The sequence below is a fragment of the Miniopterus natalensis genome, chromosome 7 (genome assembly GCF_054644295.1).
Source record: "Miniopterus natalensis isolate mMinNat1 chromosome 7, mMinNat1.hap1, whole genome shotgun sequence".
In the NCBI taxonomy this organism is placed as follows: Eukaryota; Metazoa; Chordata; class Mammalia; order Chiroptera; family Miniopteridae; genus Miniopterus; species Miniopterus natalensis.
In genome coordinates, this window is record NC_142087.1 from 62254969 (window position 1) to 62278198 (window position 23230).

General features: G+C 35.4%; 1 protein-coding gene across 3 annotated transcripts in view; it reads right to left on the minus strand.

Moving 5' to 3' along the window:
• Positions 1 to 23230, minus strand: part of DYM (dymeclin) — a 272348-nt gene that overhangs the window by 97579 nt on the left and 151539 nt on the right. The window contains exon 14 of one of the 3 annotated variants that reach the window (XM_087819082.1): positions 7676 to 7840. The exons of the other annotated variants lie outside the window; for them this stretch is intronic. Within the exon in view, the coding sequence (XP_087675208.1) occupies positions 7676 to 7840 (165 nt within the window). The remainder of the gene's footprint in view (positions 1 to 7675; positions 7841 to 23230) is intronic. 3 annotated transcript variants of the gene reach the window in all.

A 23230-nucleotide genomic window follows, 5' to 3' on the forward strand; every position in this document is an offset into this window, starting at 1 on the left:
AAATTTCAAGAGGCAAAAGGCAAAATTTAATATAAAATAATTTTACTTTCCCCTCTGAGTTTCTTCTGCTTAGCTACAGTGACCATAGGAAATGTTACTTTTGCATTTTTATGAGGCATCTTTCAAAGCATATTGATATTGCTTTGATGGTTATGGTTTACCATATAAATCCAAAAACTGGAAAATTTGTAAAATATTTAACTGAGAGACAAAAGCAATGCAATTCCATATATTCAAGAATTAAAGAGCCTTCCTATGCAATTTTACTACATACCTATGGAAACTATAAACAGACAACTATACCCAGAATACTTCATTATCTAATAATGCTATCGTGAACGCTATTTTGAAGTGTAGTACATTTTAACAGGATTGCCATCTTACAGCTTCTGGCCAAGTATTCTCTGAAGAAGTGGTCATTATTAAACTAAATTTTAAAAAATTAACTGTAATAAATTAAAAATCATTCATTCCCAGCAAATATGAAGCACCTATTTATTGCATTTCTAAGTATTAGGTGCTAGGGATAGTGAATTTAAAAAGCATATGTTTTCTGCCTTGTGGAGCTTACAGTCTACGCCAGGAAACAGAAAAAGAAAGGACATGTGTGTGAGATAAAACATATCAAGTATAACAATGGATTTGGGGATAAAGGAAAACCTGTCTGAGGAAGTAACAAGTGTAAGAAATACAGAGTAGGGAAAAGAACGATCTAGACAGGAAAGAACATGTAAAAAGCCCTATGATGGAAAAGGGATCAGCAATTCCTGCAAAAGAAAAGATAACTGGTGAGCTAGGGAATGTACCATTCTGAGAGCACAGGGGAGCCAATGAAGGATTTTGAGCCAATGAAGGAAGAGACAATCCGATTTCCATTATTTGAAGATGCCTGCTAGATGAGAAATTAGGAGTGGGAGTGATGAGACTGGAGGCAGAAAAACCAGATAGGAGGTTTTCACAGTTTGGGTGTGAGATAAAGGATCATTTGAGTGACAGGGGCTGGCAATGGGGACAGAAAAGAGAGGAGAGATTCCATTTACATTTTGGATACAGAACTGAAATGGACAGAGTGAAGATGGATGTAGGAGTTGAGGGAAAGAAAATGTTGATGATTTTCATGTGATGAGCACAGGCAACTTGATGGACAGAGACACCACTTACAGAGATAGAGGAGACTAAAAGAAAAAGGTTGTGGAGAAAGGTTAAGAGTTCACCTGAAAGATGAGGTCTGAGTGGTGATGTTAACATGAAGGCAAATGACAGTAGCTGACATTATGGGACTGGAGCTCAGAATTTCAGCTGGAGTTATCAATTTGGGAAGTATTGGCACATGGGTGACATATAAAGTCACAGAAAGAGAGAATGCCTAAGGTAAGAATTTAAGTCAAAAGAGAGGAGGACCTTAGGATCAAGCTTGAAGGAATTCTAATATTTAAAACAATCAAGCCCAGCCCGGCCGGGCGTGGCTCAGCAGTTGAGCATCGACCTAGGATCCAGGAGATCAGGGTTCGAATCCCAGTCAGGGCACATGCCCGGGTTGCGGGTTCGATCAATGACTCTCTCATCATTGATGTTTCTGTCTCTCTCTCCCTCTCCTTTCCTCTCTCTGAAATCAATAAAGATATATTTTTTAAAAATAAAACAATCAAGCCCAAAAAGAAATGCAAAAAAGGTGGGAAGAAAGCCAGGAATATGCTGTCACACATACCAAGAGAAAGGGGTGCGGCGAAGCTGTCCACCTCAGCTGAGATCCAGCAAAGATTTTGACTAGGTTTGTCAAGCTTTGCCCTCCTCTCTTCTACAGACAGAAGAGACTCATACAGCACTGAGTCTCACAGAGCACTGTTTTGACTCATACAGCACTGAGTACTAAAGTAGTAAATCTTAAGGCTGAACACATTATAGAAAATGGAATAAGCTTGATGACAGAATCGAGTAGTGAATATGTAACTCAAAAGGAAACCATAATGGTTTAAGTGGGATAATACATTTCATTTCATGCCACAGAAGCGGCATAGAAATCAATAAAGCACACAGCCACAACAGAATTATTAAGACAGTATCATATGAGAAATTATTACTATGGCTTCAAATATTTATTCAATACAGATTTAGTGAGCAGCATATACTGTATGACATGACTGTTCTAGCAATTTTTAAAAACTCTTTTGAGGAAACTCATTCGAACATTATCTGAGTTTAGACTGGAGATGTAATCCTTTCAGAGCAAAAAAATGGCACCCAATGTGATTTGTTAGACCACAGGATAAACGACATACTCCTAAATTTGAAAGTACTACAGTTTAGACAGAGAAAGACTTAATGTTGTACTCACTTAGAATTATAAGCCTACTCAGTTAAAAAGAAAGAAAATTTTTTTATAAAAATTCTAAGATAAGCCATGAAAAAATCTTCTGTGATCACCAATCAGGGGACTCCTATTTATTCCCATAAACCATTTCAGCTCTTTGCCAATTAATAACCTGACACTACATTATGTTGGAGGGGGGAAAGGCAAAAACATACATTTAACTTGGGCAGTGAAGGGAGAGCAAAGAAAAGGGAGAGAAGAAACTTATAATTTAAATATGTACATTGTTTTTAAATGCCTAAAAAATAAACTTTAAATGATTTAAAAATGAAATGTAATGTACATTTTTGCAATATTTCATAACTATTTTTATACATTATCTAGTTCTTGTCCATATGGATATAATTTTATACAGTTGTTTTAATAGCACTATATAATTTTATACTTTTTTCACTTAACATATCAAAATGTTTTCCATATTTCTTATTTTTTTCTTTATAATAGTTTTAATGGTTGACTGATATTCCAGTGAGTTGACAAAATATAGCTTACTTAACCATTCCCTTATTTTGTTCCTAAATATAATTCTTTCCTTAAGTTCTTTCCTTAGGATAAATTCCAAAATATGAACATTTTGGTGACTTTTGATAGATGTTTTTTTATAGCTACCCACTATTTTTCACCATTCTTTATCTTGCATATGGGCGCACCAGCTCAGACTTTTGGTCTTTTTTATAGCAGTGTATGTAATATTTTAACTAAATCAATTGCATATAAACTCTGAATTTAGAGGCAATTTTTTCTATTTTTGTCTTTTAAAGAGAAGATCCATAATTTTCAATAGATTCTTTAAGAGTTCTATGCCTCCCCCCACCTGCTTAATTTTATAAAAAGAATATACTGTTTTAAAATCACTACATGTTAGAAAATAACATTGCCAGTGTTCTTCCTCAGCTTTCTAGCATCAGGTAGCAACAAACCAAAGCCCTGAGCTAATAGTAACTCAAAATAAGTGACACCATTAAAAAGAGAATCATCTCAACACTAAACTTTTCCTTGATTTCTCCTGTCTCAGGCTCAATTAAAACAATATTTTTAAAAATATTAGTAGCTGTATTTTTGACATCAGCAAAATATGTAAATTAGTCACTTAAAAATAAAAAATAAATAGGTATGGTCTTTTCATAGATTTCTCATAGAACTTATTCACTTAACTCCTCCCTGAAACCTAAGAAAGCACAACTCAAAACTGGACATAAAGATCTAGGCAGTCAAAGAATTTGACTTCATGTAGTTACTAGCAATGAATTAAAATTCTCAAATGCTCACACAAAATTTTAAATTTGATTTCTACAGACATCAACTCTCAGGTTAGTAATCTGAGAGTTGATCTCAATGCTTCTGAGGGTAAACAGGAGAAGCTACCAGGTTTGCAAGGCATGCAGCCTCATAAGGTATGACTCGAACAGAGAAATATGGAACAAAATTAGGTAAGAATAAATATAAAGTGTTCATGTGAAAAAGATCTTGGAATTTTCATTAGCCAAGGGGTGCCTGCTTTCATAAAGCAGTGTAATTTGTCTTAAGACAAATAACAGAGTATAATTTATAACTATAATTTATGATTTATATAGCTTTAATTTATAAAGGTCGAAATTATAAAGTACAACTGAAATATTATAGATCATTCAGGAAGATAAGAAAAATACAGAACAATCTAAAAATCATCTGTTTCAGGAATGGTTAAAGTAACCAGTCTATTTGAGCTAAAGAAAAGAGATTAAGGGGAATCAAGACATACGTTGTAAAAAATCTGAAGGGCTCTCAGAAGCAGCAAAGTTTATAGACATTTGTGTGTTCTCTCAAGCAGAGCCAGACCAGTATATGAAAGTTACTGGGAGGAGGGCGTAGCAGATGACAATCCTTCTCACAATGGAACAGCAAGAACTCTACCGCCTCCTGAGGTGGGAAGCACCCAAAAGCTCTCTCTCAGGGATGCTGTAAAAGGAATTCTTACATTAGAAAGCAGTTTACATTAGAATGACTGAAATTTTTATTTATAGCAGTAACTCATGTGAGACTAAGGTAAAGTTCTTTCTAAAGGAATAGCTTGTATTTCTCTCTAGGAACTGAATTACATTTTAAAGATTCTGCGTAACTGAAAGAAAGCTATCTGGGATTGTGAAGTGAGCCTGTGATTACTTCTTTTTTTTTTTAAATACATCTTTATTGATTTCATAGAGAGGAAAAGAGAGGGAGAGATAGATAGAAACATCAATGATGAGAGAGTCATTGATCGAGCCCGCAACCCGGGCATGTGCCCTGACCGGGAATCGAACCCCAATTGCCTGGATCTTAGGTCAAGGCTCAACCGCTGAGCCATGCCCGGCTGAGCTGTGATTACTTCTTTCAGACATTTGGCTTGGTTTGTCCACTTGTATAACACAGTTATGTTGAAAGAAAACTCTTTCAACTGGAAGAACTAGATTACATTTGACCATGTGCCACTGTGCATGCAGGATGACAAGGTATTTCCTTTTATGCAAATCACGTCCACATTCTGAGGTCTATCCCGAAAGGAAGAGTGTTCTGCAGAATCCTGATTGCAAGGGGTGGAGCTGGGATGAAAAGTCAGTGCGGGAGGAGGAAAGGCCTTAACTCCACATCCCTAACCACTGTATCTGCATTTCTTTGCTGCTGAGAAAAAGTGGACAGGGCCTGGCAGAATTTGGAGGCCAAGAGACAGCACATCTGCTGCAAAAGCCCTAGAATGAGAAGAGAGAAGACCAGAGACTGCCAGAGAGAGGGGGGACAGACAGGCCTGCAAGGGAGCAGCACTTCAAAAACTCTACAAAGTTTCCTAGCCTTAGAATGTTTCCTTAGCTACCTACCTGGGCCTGATGTTTTCTTACAGATGTGTCCTAAAGCCTTTTCAGTCCTAAGAAGGCCTTTGCACTGAAACATACCCTTTGGAGAGTTAATACCTTAAACCTTAGCTGAGATACTGAACCACCTCCTGGGGATGAGAAAGGAACCGTTAGGGGCTGAGGGGGTCCAGGAAAGGTGATGAAAGAAGGCATGGAAAATACAAAACAAATGCTATACTGACTTGGAAACTGAGTGTACATTTAACTCTACCAGGAATTAGGTACAGGAGACTCAGGAATGGCACAGTGCTTTTGCCACATGGTGTCTTCATTTCCCCCCTTTCAAACTCTGTACTTTTGTCCTTTCCTACTCTGTCTTCCTGGTCCTTTTCCCTCCATTTCCTTTTATCTTCTCAGTTAATCGTGTATTTTTCTCTTCTGTCTGCTCCTGCGAGGTAAGGGGTGTGACTCCAGAGGAAAGCAGACACTGGCCTCTGTCACAAATGGCAAATGGTAAAACTTGCTACAACTAGTATTAATGAAGGTTAACAATGCGCCAGGCATGAGGCACTGTAAGATTATGAGGAGGAGTAAGATAGAGTGTCTACCCCCAGGAGGCACTATGTCTGGTAGAACATAAGAGAATGTACATGAGGACACACACAAAAAAAACCAGAAGCAGCACAGTGTGATGGTAACTTTATGTGCTATTGGCAAGGCTATGATGCCTAACTACATGGTGAAGCACTTGTTCAGATGTTGCTGTGAAGGTATTTGTGAATGTGATTAACATTTATAATCAGTTGACTTTAAGGAAAGCAGATTACCCTCTGTAATGTGGGTAAAGGCCTTAGGAACAAAGACTATGGTTTTCTGAGGAAGAAGGAATTCTGTCTCAAGGCTACAACATAAAAATCCTGAATTTCCAGCTGCTGGCCTGTTCTATGAACTTAGGATTTAAGACCACAACATCAATGATTACCTGAATTTCCAGCCTGCCCTACAGATTTCAGACTTGCCAGCCCCTACAATCACCAAAGTCAATGTCCTAAAATAAATCTCAATCTCTTTCTCTCTCCTACCCTCCCTTCCTAAACACACACACATACACACACACAATTGGTTCTGTTTCTCTGGAGAACCCTGACTAATATACTAGTAATCAAGGACAAGATCAATTATTCTGCCCATTTAAGAGGTTCAATTTTTAATACCAGAGATCTCTCCATTCCTTGCACCAGACAAGATCTGTTTCCAATTCCTAAGAGTACTTACTTACCTGATATTCACTCACTTTACATAAAGTCAGTTGAAAGTCACTGGCTTTAGTTTGATAAATTCTTCTACATTATACATATATAAGAGTTGATCCTATTATTTTCACTTGCTTTTCTATCCCTGATTTTTTTTTTATTTCTTAAAAGTGTCTGTACCAGACACATTAAGAGTCTGACCAACATCATTACGCGGGTCTGTAAAATTTTTCTACTACCAAGAAAAGGCTCTGTCACCTTAGATGCCATACTGTCTGTCTTCTATTCTTGATAAGATGTTTTCATTTAGATATACTGGGCAGTCTGAAGCTTTTGTATGCTCCTTCATGTGAAAATATCTATTTTAATTCTAAACCTTTGCTCCTTTTAGAAGGTGATCATGGAGTTTTTTTCCTTCTTTTTCTAAATCTTCTGGCAGTGAAGACACTGCCTTCAAACACAATGCTAGCTAACAGTATCGTGCTAGTGTAGGTCATCTCTGATTCATAGAAAATGTGTGTTAAAAATGTCAACTGTAAAGAACAAAGCAGTAATGTCATACTGCCCCTCTATGTTGAAGCATGCATGATACACACTAAACAGCAGGTGCTAACTTTTTCTGATACTTGAGATTGATGGCTTCTATCTTTCTTACTACTCCCACCATCATGTTTAATCAACAATCACCCATGACACACTGCTTGCTGACTATACCTACTCTCCATATAAATAAAATGAGTGAGAAATACAAAACCCCAAGGGCTAATTTCTACCTTCTCATAAAATCAAATCTCCTAGCTCAATGTTCCTCTATCAAAACTTGGGTAGGATCTCACAGCCAGCTCTCGGATAAGAGAGCAGAGCAAGAAAGAGAACCCAAAATTCATATGCAACTAATAGTAACTGTAGAGTCTATTTCATATACAAATCAGAGCACTTCCAACTCTTATAAATTAAACCAACAGGTTTCCAAATGAAGCAAAGTATAGAAAAATTCTCTCAAGTTTACATGACAACTGTGTGGTTGAAAGCTTTTCTCTCTCCCATGAAATACACTGTAAAGTACTTAAGAAGATATTTGTAAGGAAACACATCCCAGCCATTATTTTAAATAATTATTTAGTATAATTTCAAATGTAAATTTCCTCTTTAATCATTAACTGACATGTGTTCCATTTAAACATGCAATTATCAGTTATACACAGCATGCAGCATGCGGAAAATGGACAGCAGAGGTTAACAACCTGGAAGCATAGGATCTGAGAATGTGAGAGCAAGTTAAAGACAAGAGTTCCTCTCCATTGTCACTGAGGCTCGAGAAGCAATGCTGAAGCGTAGAGCAGTGAGAGTGGGGGAAATACAGTTTGTCCAACACATAAACATATCTCCGCAAGTGGCGGCAGGTATAACTGAAAGACAAGGGCAAAAGGAGAAAAAGAGAAAGAGAGGCGTTTTCCTTTGAAAAAATAAATCATTCTCAATGTCCTTAAAGCTCTGTGTGTATTTTCACTAGATGGTGCCCAAGAAAAAACAACTGTTAAAAGAGAATATAAAAAAGAAAAGAAAATGAACAACCTGATTTAAAAATGGGCAAAAGACCTAAACAGACACCTCATCAAAGAAAATATACAGACGGTAAATAAGCATATGAAACGATGCTCTACATTGTATGTTATGAAGGAAATGCAAATTAAGACAACAATGAGACAGCACTACACACCTATTAGAATGGCCAAAATCCAGAACTCTTGACACCACCAAATACAGGTAAGGATGTGGAACAACAGGAACTCTCATTCACTGCTGGTAGGAATGCAAAATGGTACAGCCACTTTGGAAGTTTTGTTCTTCTTTCAAAACTAAATATACTCTTACCATATGACCCAGCAATTCTCCTCCTTGGTATTTATCCAAATGAATTGAAAATTTATGTTGACGTAAGATGTCCTTCAGTAGGTGAATGGGTAAATAAGCTGTGGTACATCCACATAATGGCATATTATTCAACACTAAAAAGAAATGAGCTATCAAGCCATGAAAAGACATGGAGGAACCTTAAATGCATATTGCTAGGTGAATGAAGCCAATCTGAAAAGGCTACATACTGCATGATTGCAACTCTATGACGTTCTAGAAGAGGCAAAACCATTGAGACATTAAAAAAATCAGTGGTTGGTGAGTGAGGAGGGAGGGATGAATAGGTGGAGCACAGGGCTTTTTTTTAATGTTTTTATTTATTTCAGAGAGTAAGGGGGGGAGAGAGAGAGAGAGAGAGAGGGAGGGGGAGAGAGAGAGAGAATCATCGATTGGCTGCCTCTTGCACATCCCCTACTGGGGATCGAGCCCAAAACCCAGGCATGTGTCCTGACTGGGAATCAAACCATAACCTCCTGGTCCATGGGGCAACACTCAACTACTGAGCCACACCGGCCGGGCACACAGGGGATTTTTAAGGCAGTGAAACTATTCTGTATGATACTAAAATGGTGTATACATGTCATTATAAATTTGTCAAACCCATAGAGTGTACAATGCCAAGAGTGAAACCTAATGTAAACTACGGTCTTTGGATGATAATGATGTGTCAGGGTAGGTTACTGGTGCAGGATGTTGATAGCACGGAAGGCTATGTGTGAGGGGAGGCAGGGGGTATTGGGAGTTCTCTGTACTTTCTGCTCAACTTTGCTGTAAATCTAAAATGGCTCTTAAAGAAAAAGTCTATTTAAAAGGGGGGGGGGAAGATACTGATAGGGAAAAGTCTCAACCTATGATGATACTGATAGTTAACCATATGATATCTGCCTTGGTAGAGCAAAGTGATGTGAGATACTTTCTCTTTATAGTAATACATAAACATTCCTGGAAGCCAGGTACTACTACTACAGCAATATGGATGATGCCATGGTGGAGAGAACACTGAATTAGGAGTCAGAAAATTTCAAAATCTAGATTCAGCCCAGCCACTGGAAGCTTTATAACAGTGGACATTTGATATCTCTAAGCCTTGACTCTACAAATTGCAACACAGAAGTAATAACTTTAAATTACTCTAAAGTTTTGCAGTGATATTACAAAACAGAATAATAATAAGGATGATTATTATGTTATATTATAGTTATTAATACTGGCAGAATAATCTCACTCATGTCACATTTCAGACCACTTAAAAGTAAGTTTGAAAGAGGAAAACACCAAATCAATCTGATAAGGTGAATCAACAAAACAGTGAACTCATCAATGGATATGCCTAGGCTACTAGTCTTGGAGAACCATGTCTTAAAAACCACACCAGAAGTATGTCAAGTTTCCAAGAAAGCAGCATATGATTTTTAAAGTGTGCTGAACTCAAAATAAAACTAAAAGATTGAAATATTTGGCAAATTTCCACAATTGAACAATCCAATCATCCATTCAACCAACTAACCAACCAATCTGCTAATCAACCAGGAGAATCTACTATGCTCAACAACAAGGACAGGCTGAGGAAGAAAATACTATTCTTACCTGTGTGAAGCTTACAAGAGAGAGGGAAATAGAGATATTAGACAATAACAAAATCCCAATAAAACTGCATAATTTCAAACTGTAATAAGCAATATCTAAGGACAGTACAGGGTCCTCTAAGAAGAGTAATATGAAGATCTCCTTGAAATGTGGAGGTTGAAAAAGGGCTCTTGCAAGGTGAACTTTAAGCTGGCATTTTAAGGAAGAACGAAAGTTGGCTAAATAAAGAGTGTGGACTGAGGGAGAGGGGCTATGACTAAATTAAAAGTTTATTACAAACCATGCATGAATGTGGTAAGGGTAAATCTAAATTAACAGCCTCCCTCTATTAAAAAAACAATGTTTTTAAAAATACAATGATTCCATGACAATGACAACAAAAAAATGATGAAATATCCAAGAATAAACCTAAAAGATATGTATGGCAAAATCTTTAAAATGGTAGTAAGGGAAAATTAAAAAGACTCAATAAAATGGAGGGAAATCCTATGTTCTTATATAGGAAACTCTAGGTTTGTGAAGTCACCAAATGTTCATTTAAAAGTTAATATCCTCAAAAATATTCATAAGACTTAAAAAAAACACACTAGACAAGTTAATTATAAAGTTCACAAAAAAAATTGAACATTTAAGAAGGGTCAGGAAATTATGAAAAACTAATAGAGTTGTAAGATGAAACTCACTCTCCCACCTATTAAAAATACTCTAGAGAGACATTAAGGAAAACAGGCTAGTAGGGTACATGAATATAGAGGCACTGGAGAGGCTGAAACAGGACGAGGGCACAGTGCATGAGAATGCCAGATAAATTATTCAGTAAGTGGTATTAAGATTACTGAGTAGATAACTAGAAATAATAAAGCTGACTCTTTATCTCAGCTTAAATAAAAATAAATTTCAGGTTGATCAAAGATTTGAAAGTAAAAAATAAAACTACAAAAATTCAAAAATAAACCACCCACCTAAGAGCCATTAAAAAATAAAAGACTTAAATCTGACCACATAAAATTAGAGAATGTGAATGGAAGAGACAATTACTTTTCACTGTGTATCTTTTGTACTGTATAAATTTTCTGCCATTTTCATGTATCATAGCAAGAAATTAATGACTAGTTAATTTTAAAAATGTAAAGGGGCACAGGAGTGATTACTTCAATAGAGGGAATATCCTCCAGCAGGGAGACCAGGCAAGTTCAAGATCTGAAAGAGATTTAATATGGCTAGTGCATACTGGTAAAATGGTAGAAGGTAAGGCAGGCTCATGCAGGGCCTTGTGGGCTATGTTAAAAGATTTAGCCTATCATGTAAAAATAATGAGGGGTTTGAGCAGGGGAGCAACTAGATCTGATTTACGTTTTTAAGATGCATTTCTGCAATGCAAAGATAAAATTGGACAGGGACAAAACTTGAAAGATAAAACTAGACAGAGGCAAGAGTGGGAAAGCAAAGACAGTAAGAAGCTACTGCAATAGTTTAGGCAAGAACTGCTGATGGCTCAGAGCAGGGGCACAGCAGATTCAAAACATACTTTGGAGGTAAAACCAATAGGACTTGCTTATTGACTGGAATGGAGGATGGTGTTAGTGGAGAAAGATATCAAAAATAACTCCCTGATTTCTGGTATTAGGCCCTGAATGAAAGTGCATTTTCTGAGACTGGAAGAGAGAGAGGTTTTATGGAAAAGATCACAAGTTTAGTTTTGAACATGTTCAGTTTCAGATACGGTAGTTGTGAGATGTCAGAAAACATTTGTATAAGTTTGAAGCTAAGTGTGGACTAACCTAGAAATATAGAGATAGACATAGATACACAGATGGAAGTCAAAGCTCTGAGAATAAGTATGATGTTACTTAAGGTGAGAGTAAAAAGAGGACCAGGACCAAGAAATTCTAGCATGCATTTACAAGAGAGAAAGAGGTGTTTGTAAAGAATGCTAAGTAGTAGCCAGAAAGGTAGGAAGAAAACAGAAAAGTACTGTCAGAAATCAATAAAAAGAGTATTTCAAGAGGACCATGGTAATAATACAGCTTTAAGATAATTTCCATATATGCTAAACAAAAAATAAATTTTAAACTTCTCAAACTGCATGACTGAAATAGTTAAAATAGCCTTATAAACAGAGATACTACCAAAGTAGAAAAGTTCCTTCCCTTAATTTAACAATCTTGAAATATTCTTTATTATTACTTAATAGAGACTGAATGGAAATAGCCCAGGTGATTAGCATACATGTATGTATCGGACAAGAGATGTATTCTCATGTTAAAAGTCCTCTGCTTCCATCAATTTCAGCTTATAGAAAGAAGGAAGGGGGAAGGGAGGGAGGGAAGAAATAAATGTATAAACAAAAAAATAATACAACTAGCTTTTAATAATTACCTTTTAATCCCTTAAAATTTTATTATGAAGTCTGTCTTAATATTTTCACAGCAATTGTAATAATGGCAAAAAAAAAAATTAAAAATTCAGTTAACCCTAGACTTTGAAACTGCTATTTTGAATTCAGCTCAATCAATCTGTATTTCTTAAATATAAATCAAGGCACAGAAATGAGCTTTTAAATACATTAAGTTGTCATTATTAATTAATCCTTATGAGCATCTACTGGATAAATAATATTTACTGGTTGCTCTACAAGATTTTAATTAGAAAATCATTTTAAAAGCATGTGGTCTATATAAAAGTTAATAAAATGTTTCAAAAGAAAGGCATGAAATGAAAATGGTTTAAAAATATAATGTTGCGTTTACTTCACCATTTCCCAGTCATACCCAACAGAAGAATCTTCTAATCATTCTTGAAAAATAGTTATATGGCATCTAATTGAAATCTTGCTGTGACAAAAAGATTAACATCCTGGTAACCTTTTCCTAGAGGTACTGAAATTTTTAAATATTCTTAAAATACAGTGATAATATTATTATTACCTTCCATGAATGGAACAGTATAATCATTTTTGATGAGCAGAGGGTCACATTAGGCTTTTTGCAGTTGCTAATGTTAAGCTGGTGACCAAATGCAATGCATTACAGAACAGCCTTTCCAATCCTATATTTTGTAACTGATCTTTGGAACTCAAATAAGGAAATGTCATCTTGCAGAGCATGGCTTCATTCTAACATGTCAGTATAATTTTGAATATGAATTCTGACTTTGCCATCTACAAAACTAAGAATACCTTTCATCATTTCTTCTAAGAAAGTTACTAATAGAAACACTGCATAGAAACAGGTCAAAAACAAATCTCCTAGATACATAAGCTACAGATATCTGAGTCAGCCACCAGCCTTCATGGAAACACTATCAACAGCTTTTTGTTATGTTTTTCAGCCATAAATGTATGAAGAAGAAATTTGAAAAGACACTTTCACATGTATGACCTAGTTATTTTTCTGTCCCCATATTCCATAGTGGAAATTAAAACCAGGGCTCACAATCCCCTTATAACAAAGAGTAAAACTGCAGAATAAAGTGACTAAGAGACATGCCGACTATTCTGTCAATTAGTAATGGAAGAATTACACCCAGTGAAATCCAGCAACAATTCTGTCATGCTCAGGTCCCAACGCTTCCTAATTCTATAAATAGATATTTTAATTGAGTCCTGGAAAGGACTCCAGGACTCAATCCACCAAAGGAAAACAAAACTTAAGAAAACATAAAAACTGTGTTCTTTAAAAGTGTGAGTAACCACCACCTTAAACAAGTGATCGCAGTTGACATTATCATTAGTAAAGTAGTCATCATGTGTCTCCTGATAGGATTACAGCAGAGTTTACTTTTTAATCCTGAGGAATCATCAAACAAATCGAGTTGAGGGGCATTTTACAAAAAACACACACAAAACACCACCAAACACAACTGTTCTTTTTCTTCAAATTCTGAAAGACAAAGACTGAGGAACTGTTTGGATTAAAGGAGACAAAAGAGGATTAGATTCTAGGATTGTTATGTGTGACTCTAGGATTGGATCCCAGACTGGGGAGAGAGTGGTGGCGGTAAAAAGGCATTTTTTACCCCAGAAAAAAAATGAGTGGGGCAAATGACAAAATTTGAGTGTCTGTGGATTAGTCAATAGTACTTTCTCAATGTTAATTTCCTGATAATGATTAATGTCCTTGTTTTTAAGAAATACACACTGAAGTTCTTGGTAGTTAAAGGCACATCATGTCTATAAACTTACTCTCAAATGTTTCAAAAAACAGACATGATACAGCAAACATGGCAAAATTTTAACATTTCAGGAATCTGAGGGAAAGGTAAATAAAAAATATTTACACTATTTTTACAAGTCTGCAATTTCAAGATAAAAGGTTTTAAAAAATAAATACAATATTAAAACATCAAAAACTCATTTAATTTTAATTTAAAACATAAAGAAAACAGAACTAGTCTTTTTGATATACTGAATAATTATCTCTTTTAAGATTATAGGATTGAAATCTAGAGCCCTAAAATGTCATTCTGATCTCTATACTTAAAGCTTAGGATATCAGAAAAACTACAGCTAGCGTGGGAAGTAAGCAAATGTGGTCTGGAGTTAGCCCATAAAAAACAGTCACTGTTATTTAAGAGTTGCACTTTCATAAAAAATAAAATCTCTTTAGTGCCTTCTTATATGAAAATGTCCAAGATTGTGCAATGTATGGTTCTGAAATGTTACTTGATATGGTCAGGCTTCACCAAAGTATGAAAATATTCTTTCCTAGAACAACATTTAAGTCTGTAAAAGATGCAAAAAACCACAAGCAAAAGAGTGATGCTTTAAAAAAAGACTCAAGTCAGGCTTCCTAATAATGTAGTTTACAGCACTTCGATGATAAAATTACAACATTTTCAGAGCAACTTCTTACTAATTTATTTTCTTTTATGTGCTTAACAAATTTTCAAAAAAAGACACCCCAAAAACAAAACAAAACCATGCGATTATGATGAACAGGTTAAATTTTAGAATTTCTGTGTGTCCCTTTCCAATCTTCCTTCCTTTTTTTAGAAAAAGCTTGTTACCAGATTCACCAGTAGATATAAAATATCAAGAAATTAAATTAATAATAAATGTTTAGAATCTATATGAAGAAAATTATAAATTGGGCATAAAAGAAGTCTTGAATAACTGAAGAGATACCAGCCGGTTCCAGATGAAAAGTCAACCTATTATAAAGGATGCCATTATCCTCCACAGATTCAAAGTCTCAACAGGAACGTTTGATTTTGACAATGTAACTCTCTTATACTGGTTCTAAATTTCTTTTATTTAAGTGTCCATATTATACATCAATAAAAGATATGGATCTCTTTACAGAAAAGTGTATTGAGTCATATAACACACAAAATTTTATATAAAATTTCAAGATCCTCACAGGGCCCCTGAAGCCCATTCATATTATCCCTATGCCCCAGATTCATGCCGTGCCAAGTATTGGGCTCTTGTGTAGAAGAAGAAATAGGTAAAAGAGCCAAGAAGACTTTGAAGAGTCATCAGGAGGAATTTAACCTTATGTTATTAAAATACATATGGCTATCACAGTAACAGTGAATGGTCCTGGAAGAACAGACACATGAATTGATTCCCAGGTTTCTGGCTTGCATAAAAGGTGATGTCATTCACTGAGGCAGGGAACAGGAAAGAGGATCAGGGAGGGCTGGGAAAGGGCAAGGTTTGCATTTTGGATATGTTGAGTTTGAGATGACTCAGTAGCTCAAAAGATGATTATCAAGTATCCGACTGGGCAAATGGTCTCAGAGGTCTGAAGATATAGGTCTGGCCTGGAGATGTATGTTGAATAGGTGGGAGTGGCTGAGATCACCAATGGAAGGAGTAGAGAAAATGGAGTCTAGGAGTGACCTTGAGAAAGGCCAACATTTAATAGTTTCATAAATCTAGAGGAAGATAAACCTGCACAGAATTTTGAGTGGCCAAAAAATAAATAAAAGAAACCAAGAAGAGATTGTTTTGAGGAAAGAATAGTTCACAATTAAGAGGGTAAATAAGATGGAAAATGACCACTGGATTTAGCAATATGGAAGTCATTAGTGACCTAGAGTCTTTTTTGTTAGAAACATCAAAAAATATAATTCATTAAAACACAACCCCAGATATAAGACTTCTTATCTTTAATCCCCCTGATTAGCTCATTTACATGCATTAAATATCATTAAGTTTCCAGGAGAGATTTTTGCAAACCAAAAAATTTAGAAAATAGCTCACACACACACAATTTTACACAGCAAAAAACTTCCAATACAATGTGGCTATCGAAGCCTCTCCAAGAAAATAAGCACAGGAAAATCTGGGATGAATGTCAGGAAACTACACAACAGTGGTGGAAGCACAACCCTTGAATCATTTAACTCACTGGCAGCAGAAGCCATTTTTCCTGGAGCTAAGTCTATTGCCAGCAATGAATCCTGGGAATCTCTAGTATAAAGGATTAACATACTGGCCCAAGCACTGGAAAATACATTGAAAGGAATAATCCAGTACTTGCTCACAAGGGATGAAATGACCTAATATCCCACTGCCAGATCTAGAAAGTAATAGAGATTGTAATAATAATAAAAAGGGACCTCTTTAATGATATAACATTACAATATAAACTTCTTTTCTGTGATCTGTTTTATCTCAGTTGCTAAAGAAATTCAAAATAAGAAAATTCCCTAGATTTGTAACATATAACATTTTAATCAATTAGAATTTTTACTATTATTAATGCTTGAAATTTAATCAGATCCTCTGTTGATTTAAAAATCTTCCAAAAAGCACTTTCATCCTAAATTAGCTGTTTATTTTGGGATATAAGTGCATCAATAAACACTTAAAATGTAAACATTAATAGAAACTTAAAAGCCAAATATTTTAGATAACAATTTCACAATGTTTTTGTCAAATTATTTGCTTACTGATTTTTAAATATTTGTTATAATCAGATATAAATTTGGTATTATCTATAGGATTAGTCATATTTTCTTTTAGGGACAAACTTTATTTCCAAGAATGTTTTTGAGAACATCAACTTGTCTTTGAAGACTTGATCATAGTTTTACTTTATAAAATTTCATTATCCACTTTACAGAAAACAAAGTAGTTAAAAGCACTGATATTCATATACTACCAAATAAAAGGGACAAGGCACTTGAAAATTAACTTTTTTAAGTTCTGTAAACAGTAACGGTAATATGTACCAGATACCTAAAAATATTAGATTAAGCAGATGGAAATTTACATGGTACTCATTAAATATACCATTGTCTCTTGTTTAAAGATGATGTTATAATCTATATATTACAGTGAGGATAAACACTATAATCAATTTATTACCAGCATTGCTTTCTACATAGCGTATGTATAAAAAATGTCTTTTGACTTTGGACAAAGCAACTATTTAAAAGGAATGTTGTCATGGCTCTCCATTACAGACATTTGCTCTGCAAATGCCCAATATGGCCACGCAGCAATGTGGAACTGGCTTGGTTCCCAGCAATGCAGTTATGCTATATGGCTTAAGGTTGTATTTCAGTGTGTTAATAGCATGATGCTGTCTGTTCTACTTTTGGTCTAATAAGCAAGGTTTAAGAAATTCCTTCCAAGTTCCTTTCTAACACTTTCTTTTCATGAACTCAGAGTTAGGAGGAAGGGATCACTAATATAAATTTCTTAAGAAAAGAAAATTTACTTGAAAATAATTTTTTTATTGAAATTGTTGACTATTTGTATTTTAAAAGAAGCCTTTCAATATGTCATTTTGTTCCTCCTTGTGCCAAAGGAAGTGGTGGATTGACAGAGCACACGTTAAAATGATGACTCCCAGAGACAGACACCAAACTGGTTCCAGTGAAGGTGTAATTGATGGAAGGAGAGAAAAAAAATAAAGCACATGCTCACTGCAGAAATAGCTATCAACAACAGAGAACTCAGCCTGAAAATTTTTAATTTTACTTTATACATCATCTGGAGAAATTAAGACTTGTTTTTAAAAATCTAGTCTTTGGGGGGCATTGATGATGACTAAATACTAGTTTCAAAAGTGTTCCTCAGTCTACACACATAGATCTACACTGAATAATATGGGATATAAACACTAGGAATGTAACGGAAAGACCAGGTTCACAATATATAGGTATAAATTGGCATATTCAGCACATTTTATGACCATCAAAAAGCTTGCTCACTTCTAGCAACTCCTTCTTGACAAAAAGGCATAGAAAGATCTACAGCCATTATAAAATGCTTCTGAAAAATCTGACTTCTGAGTCTTGATTCTTCAACATACATGCCACAAATATTACATCAGTAAAGTCAGATAATCTGGAGCCATGAAAATGGGCCAATTCTGTTAAGACTGATTAAATATTTATGTCATATCCTTTCTATAGCCGAGCTGGAAAAATATACACAAGACAAAATGTTTTATACAATCCTAAGACTTGAAAATCTATTGAGGTCATTAAAAAGGAGGGCTCATATGTAGAAATTATGCTAATAACTCATCACCAGAAGACCATCCCAGAGTCATTTTTCAGTTGTGGTCATGGATATACACTGAAACTTCCACACTCCCTCACCCTTTCACCCACATGGGTGTGGTGACACACACTAAACCCACATCTGTGAGCTGGCAGCCAAGGATTACGGGTGCTGTCTGTTACAAGAATGTGGTCATCATGAAATGAAGCTCACGGCCGCAGGTGGGTGGAGATGAAAAGCCTGATCTTGGTCTCCCCAGCTCAATGGTCTCATCAACCTAACTGAAGTATTAGCCTTTCTACCATAACCAGGGCTCCTTTTCCTGGGGGAAACAGACAGGCCATGCATTCTTTTGCCTCTGGGTCTTTGCGCCTGCTGCTGACAACTATCTGGAGATGCTCATTCCATCTCCTCGTCCTTCTGGCAAACTTCTCCTCCATTCTTTAAGTGTGACTCTTCTATGAGGCCTTCCTGCTCACTTCAGGCACATCTGCTCTCTTTCCTTCTAGGTCCCATTGTGCCTTGTGCTTACTGCCAATATACAACTTAACACACTGTATCTGTAGTTGTCTTTATGTCTATCTCCCCTCTCAACATTGTATAACCTCTTTGAGGGCAGATTCTGAATTTTTATTTTTGTTTCCCTAGCACCCAGCACAATGACTTTCACTACGGAAAATATTTATTGATTCACTAGAATAAAACTGACAAAAATTAATGTCCCATATTCAATGCTCCACCGGTTTTCTTGTTTATAAGAGTTTCTATGCATTTATACTACACTGACAATCACACTTTAGGCTGGGCTGGGATTCAGAGTCATAACCATAAACATAAAATTACTTCCTTCCTTAGGAGTGAGCAAAGGGCTATAAATCACTGGCAACAGGAACTTACACAATAATTTCTCTCTAAGGCCTTAACTGCTATTTTTTAAAAAATCTTAAAAGAATCCCATGATTTGCCTACTTTGCAAAAGCACAAAAGATTCAGTCACTTTAATCACCTCCACCCCTCCAACCACACAAAAACTTTCTATTTTCTTTCCATGGAATAGAAAACTGAACAGCAAGACTAACCTCAAAACTGGTCACCCTGCAATAGTTCTAAAGGCCTTTACTAGCTATCACTTCATTCATTCTATGAATTATTTTACATTATTTTGGATCCAAATTAGCATCAATAGACCAACTTCTAGAACTAGGTGCCTTATGAAAGAAAGGTGTGGAAAGACAGACCAAAGTGCCTTTTTTGTGACCCTCCACAGGAGAAAACAGGGTACAAGGAAAACCTATATCATAATGAAGGTACACAGGTGCTTATTTATCTAGCATCTGAATAAAGTTATTAGTTCTCTGACTCTTCCCAACTTTATTTGGTATATAATCTATAAGAAAATTAACCAACAGTTACCCATCAATCAGTTTATAATCTAGTTTTAAGATATAAGGTTTAAGATATAAACATACTAAATATTAAATGATAAGAAAACAACCTAAGACATATCACAATTCCATATATTTACTAATTGACAAAATAATAAATCTCTGACAACAGGAAATATAACAATAGGAACCGAAGAGAATACTGTGAACTATAGAAAATTAAATATCAGGAGAAAAATATTAAGTAGGAATTGTATCACCCCAAAAGACTTCTAGATGTCATCTTATTAAGAAATGGGGTCTCAGAGGAAGTGACAGCTAGGCTGAGACCTGAAAGATGAACTAAAGAATAACTAAAAATATAATCTCTGACTTGATGGTACTCATGACAAACAGTATTAAACAAAGCAGAAGCAGAAGCCTATTTTCCAAAAGTGTTTCTTCACATTCAAACCACACCTTTTAGATATTCTTGATGTCTTCTTAGACTACTTCAGTAGCTTCCAAGAACTTTCAATATAACTATAACTTAAAGGAACAAAGGGCCCTAATCCTCTAAAATACAAGACTTACACAGGTCCTTGAAAAATAATGTTCTTTCATTCACTGTTATAGCATTATAATTTTGATGAGATGCTGTAGGAATTTAACTCTTGTTCATATCAATTAGCCTATGGTACACTTGGTTTCATTATACATAGTTTTTGCTTAAAGTCACAGAACCTATCCACAATGTTAAGTGAGGACTTATTGTACATGTGGTATAGTCCAAATCTGCTGCACAAATTTTTATCTTCCAGAAAAAAGAGCAAATTTTTCTTCACATTTCAACTGTGTATAGGTGCTGACTTACTTTAAATCCAAGTGATACTGGCTGTTTGCAGCATAATTTTTCACTTAAAAACTGCTTTGATGTTTATAATCTATCATTTCAACATTAAATCGATTTATAAAGGTAAAAATGTGGCTTTAATAATTTGCAGTTGTAGCTTCTGTGTTTCAGACAGTAATCATCTCAAGACAGACCACCATCAGAGCAGAAATCTGGAGAAGAAACGAATGGAACAGGCCAAGGATGCTCATGTCCTCTTCACCTTACTGGGCTGGAGCTCAGCGGTACAACTGGAGGGAGAATGTTTCACAATGTCCTTGTACACATGAGGATTAGGTCAGTCTCTCAAAAGAGGGGGCAAGGAGTTCAAATGTTTGCCAACTTTATCACTGCTCTTTTGGCTTATTAAATTTCTCTCTTATCCATTATTAATTCTAACAGGTGGTAAATAAGAAGGCTTATTTGTTGGTGAAAGGTTCATCTCCATAAATTCTTTTTAAAAAATCAACCACCATTGTGGCTACAATAGCCAAATTCAATGGAGAAAGGATAACTTTTTTGACAAATGTTGCTGGAATAATTACATATCCATGTGCAAAAAATGAACATTGATTCATACTTTGTTCCACACAAAAAGTAACTCAAAATGAATTACAGACCTAAAGGTAAAACCTGAAAGTATAAAACTTCTAGAAGAAAACATAGGAGAAAATTTTTGTGGCTTTGGGTTAGACAAAGAGTTCTTAAGTAGATATCAAAAGCATAATTCATAAAAAAAAGGAATTGATAAATTGGTCGGCACCAAAATAAAAAATTTCCCCTCTTTGAAAGATAATGTTACAGAGACAAGTCACTGACTGGCTTTGCAAAACACGTATGTGTAAAAGAACTTGTATCCAAAATACATAAAGAATTCTCAAAAGTAAAAAATAAAAACAAACAAACAACCCGATATAAGGACAAAAGGTGTGAACAGATATTTCACCAAAGAACTTATATGGATGACAAAAGAGCACATGAAAAGATGTTCAGCATTTCTAGTAATTAGGGAAATACAAATCAAAAGCTCAATGAGATACTACTACACATCTGGCTTTTACAAAAAGACAATACTAATCGTTGGCGAGGATGCAGAGCAACAGGAACCCTCCTACATTGCTAGTAGGAACGCAAAATGGAAAGAGTCACTCGGGAAGAGGGTGTCAGTCTCTTATAAAGTTAAACATTCATTTACATATGACCCCAAATCACTACTTCTAGGCATTTACCCAAGAGACATGAAAAGTTATGTTCCACAAAATTTTCTATACAAACATTTATAGCAGTTTCATGCATAACTGCCCCTACATGAAAACAATTCAAATGTCCTTCAACTGGTAAACAGATAAATAAATTCAGGTATTTATACAATGGAATACTACTCTCTAATAAAAAAGGAACAGTGCACACAATATGGATAAATCTCTAGGCTCAAAAGACTAAATATTATATGATTTCATCTACGTGACAATCTAGAAAAGAAAAAGCTAGAGGAACAGAATGGGGCTCAGATGGTTGCAAGGGTGTGACTACAGAGTTGCACAGGGGACTCTTCAAGGAGATGAAACTTTTCTTTTTAGTGGTTATGATGGTAATACACCACTAATGTGTTTGCCAGCCCAAAGAACTATACACTGAGAAGGGAAATGTTCTGTATATAATAAAAAAAAAAATTCTTAACTGTCCTGAGAAATGAAAAATGCTAACCACCTATGGTGAAACATTAGCCTGTACTAGTCAAATAAACCAACTGTATTCAAGGGAAGAAGAAATGAGGTTAGAGTCTAAACTCAGCTATACATCCTGTTCAAACACAGCCCACTTGTCTTAGTAAAGGCCCTTGCTATCTAGCCCTTTCTAATCTCTGCACACTTTTACACTTTCTTATTCCATCCATCCCCAGAAGTTTCTTATTCTCAAAACAGTACTACTACCAGATATGTGAGAACAAAACAAAGTGGTTCCTGCAATGACAGAAACATAACTTCTCACCAAAAATCACCTATACTAAAGTGAAGATAAGTTATCAAGAAAAGCTTACCACACCCTAAGTACCACAGCAATAGCTCATTCCACATCAATATGTGTATTGGCCCAAAACAAACAAAAGGCTTATTAGCGAAGAATTATTTCTAGAGGTCTTAATGGAAGTCAGAGGAAACAGTCAATGAAACACTAAATATTTAATTCAAAACACTCATTACACTTGGTTTGGTAGCCTGAGACATATGCCTTATAATTAATAAAACAGATTTTCACTGCAGAACCTACATTCTATCTGTTAACAGATAAACTTCTGTAGAAGGCAGAGAACAAAAGAGAAATAATAGAACCAAGTAGAAAGACTCAATACTCAATATATATTTAGAAATATATATAAGGCAAAAGAGAATGTCTCCACATTACAAATACAGTAGTTTCCCAACACCTGTTCCAAGACCCCCCAGTGGATGCCTGAAACTGGACAGTACTGAACCCTGTGTATGCTAAGTTTTTTTCTATACGCATATACTTATGATAAAGTTTAATTTATAAATTAGGCACAGTAGAAGATTAACAATAATAAATTAGAATA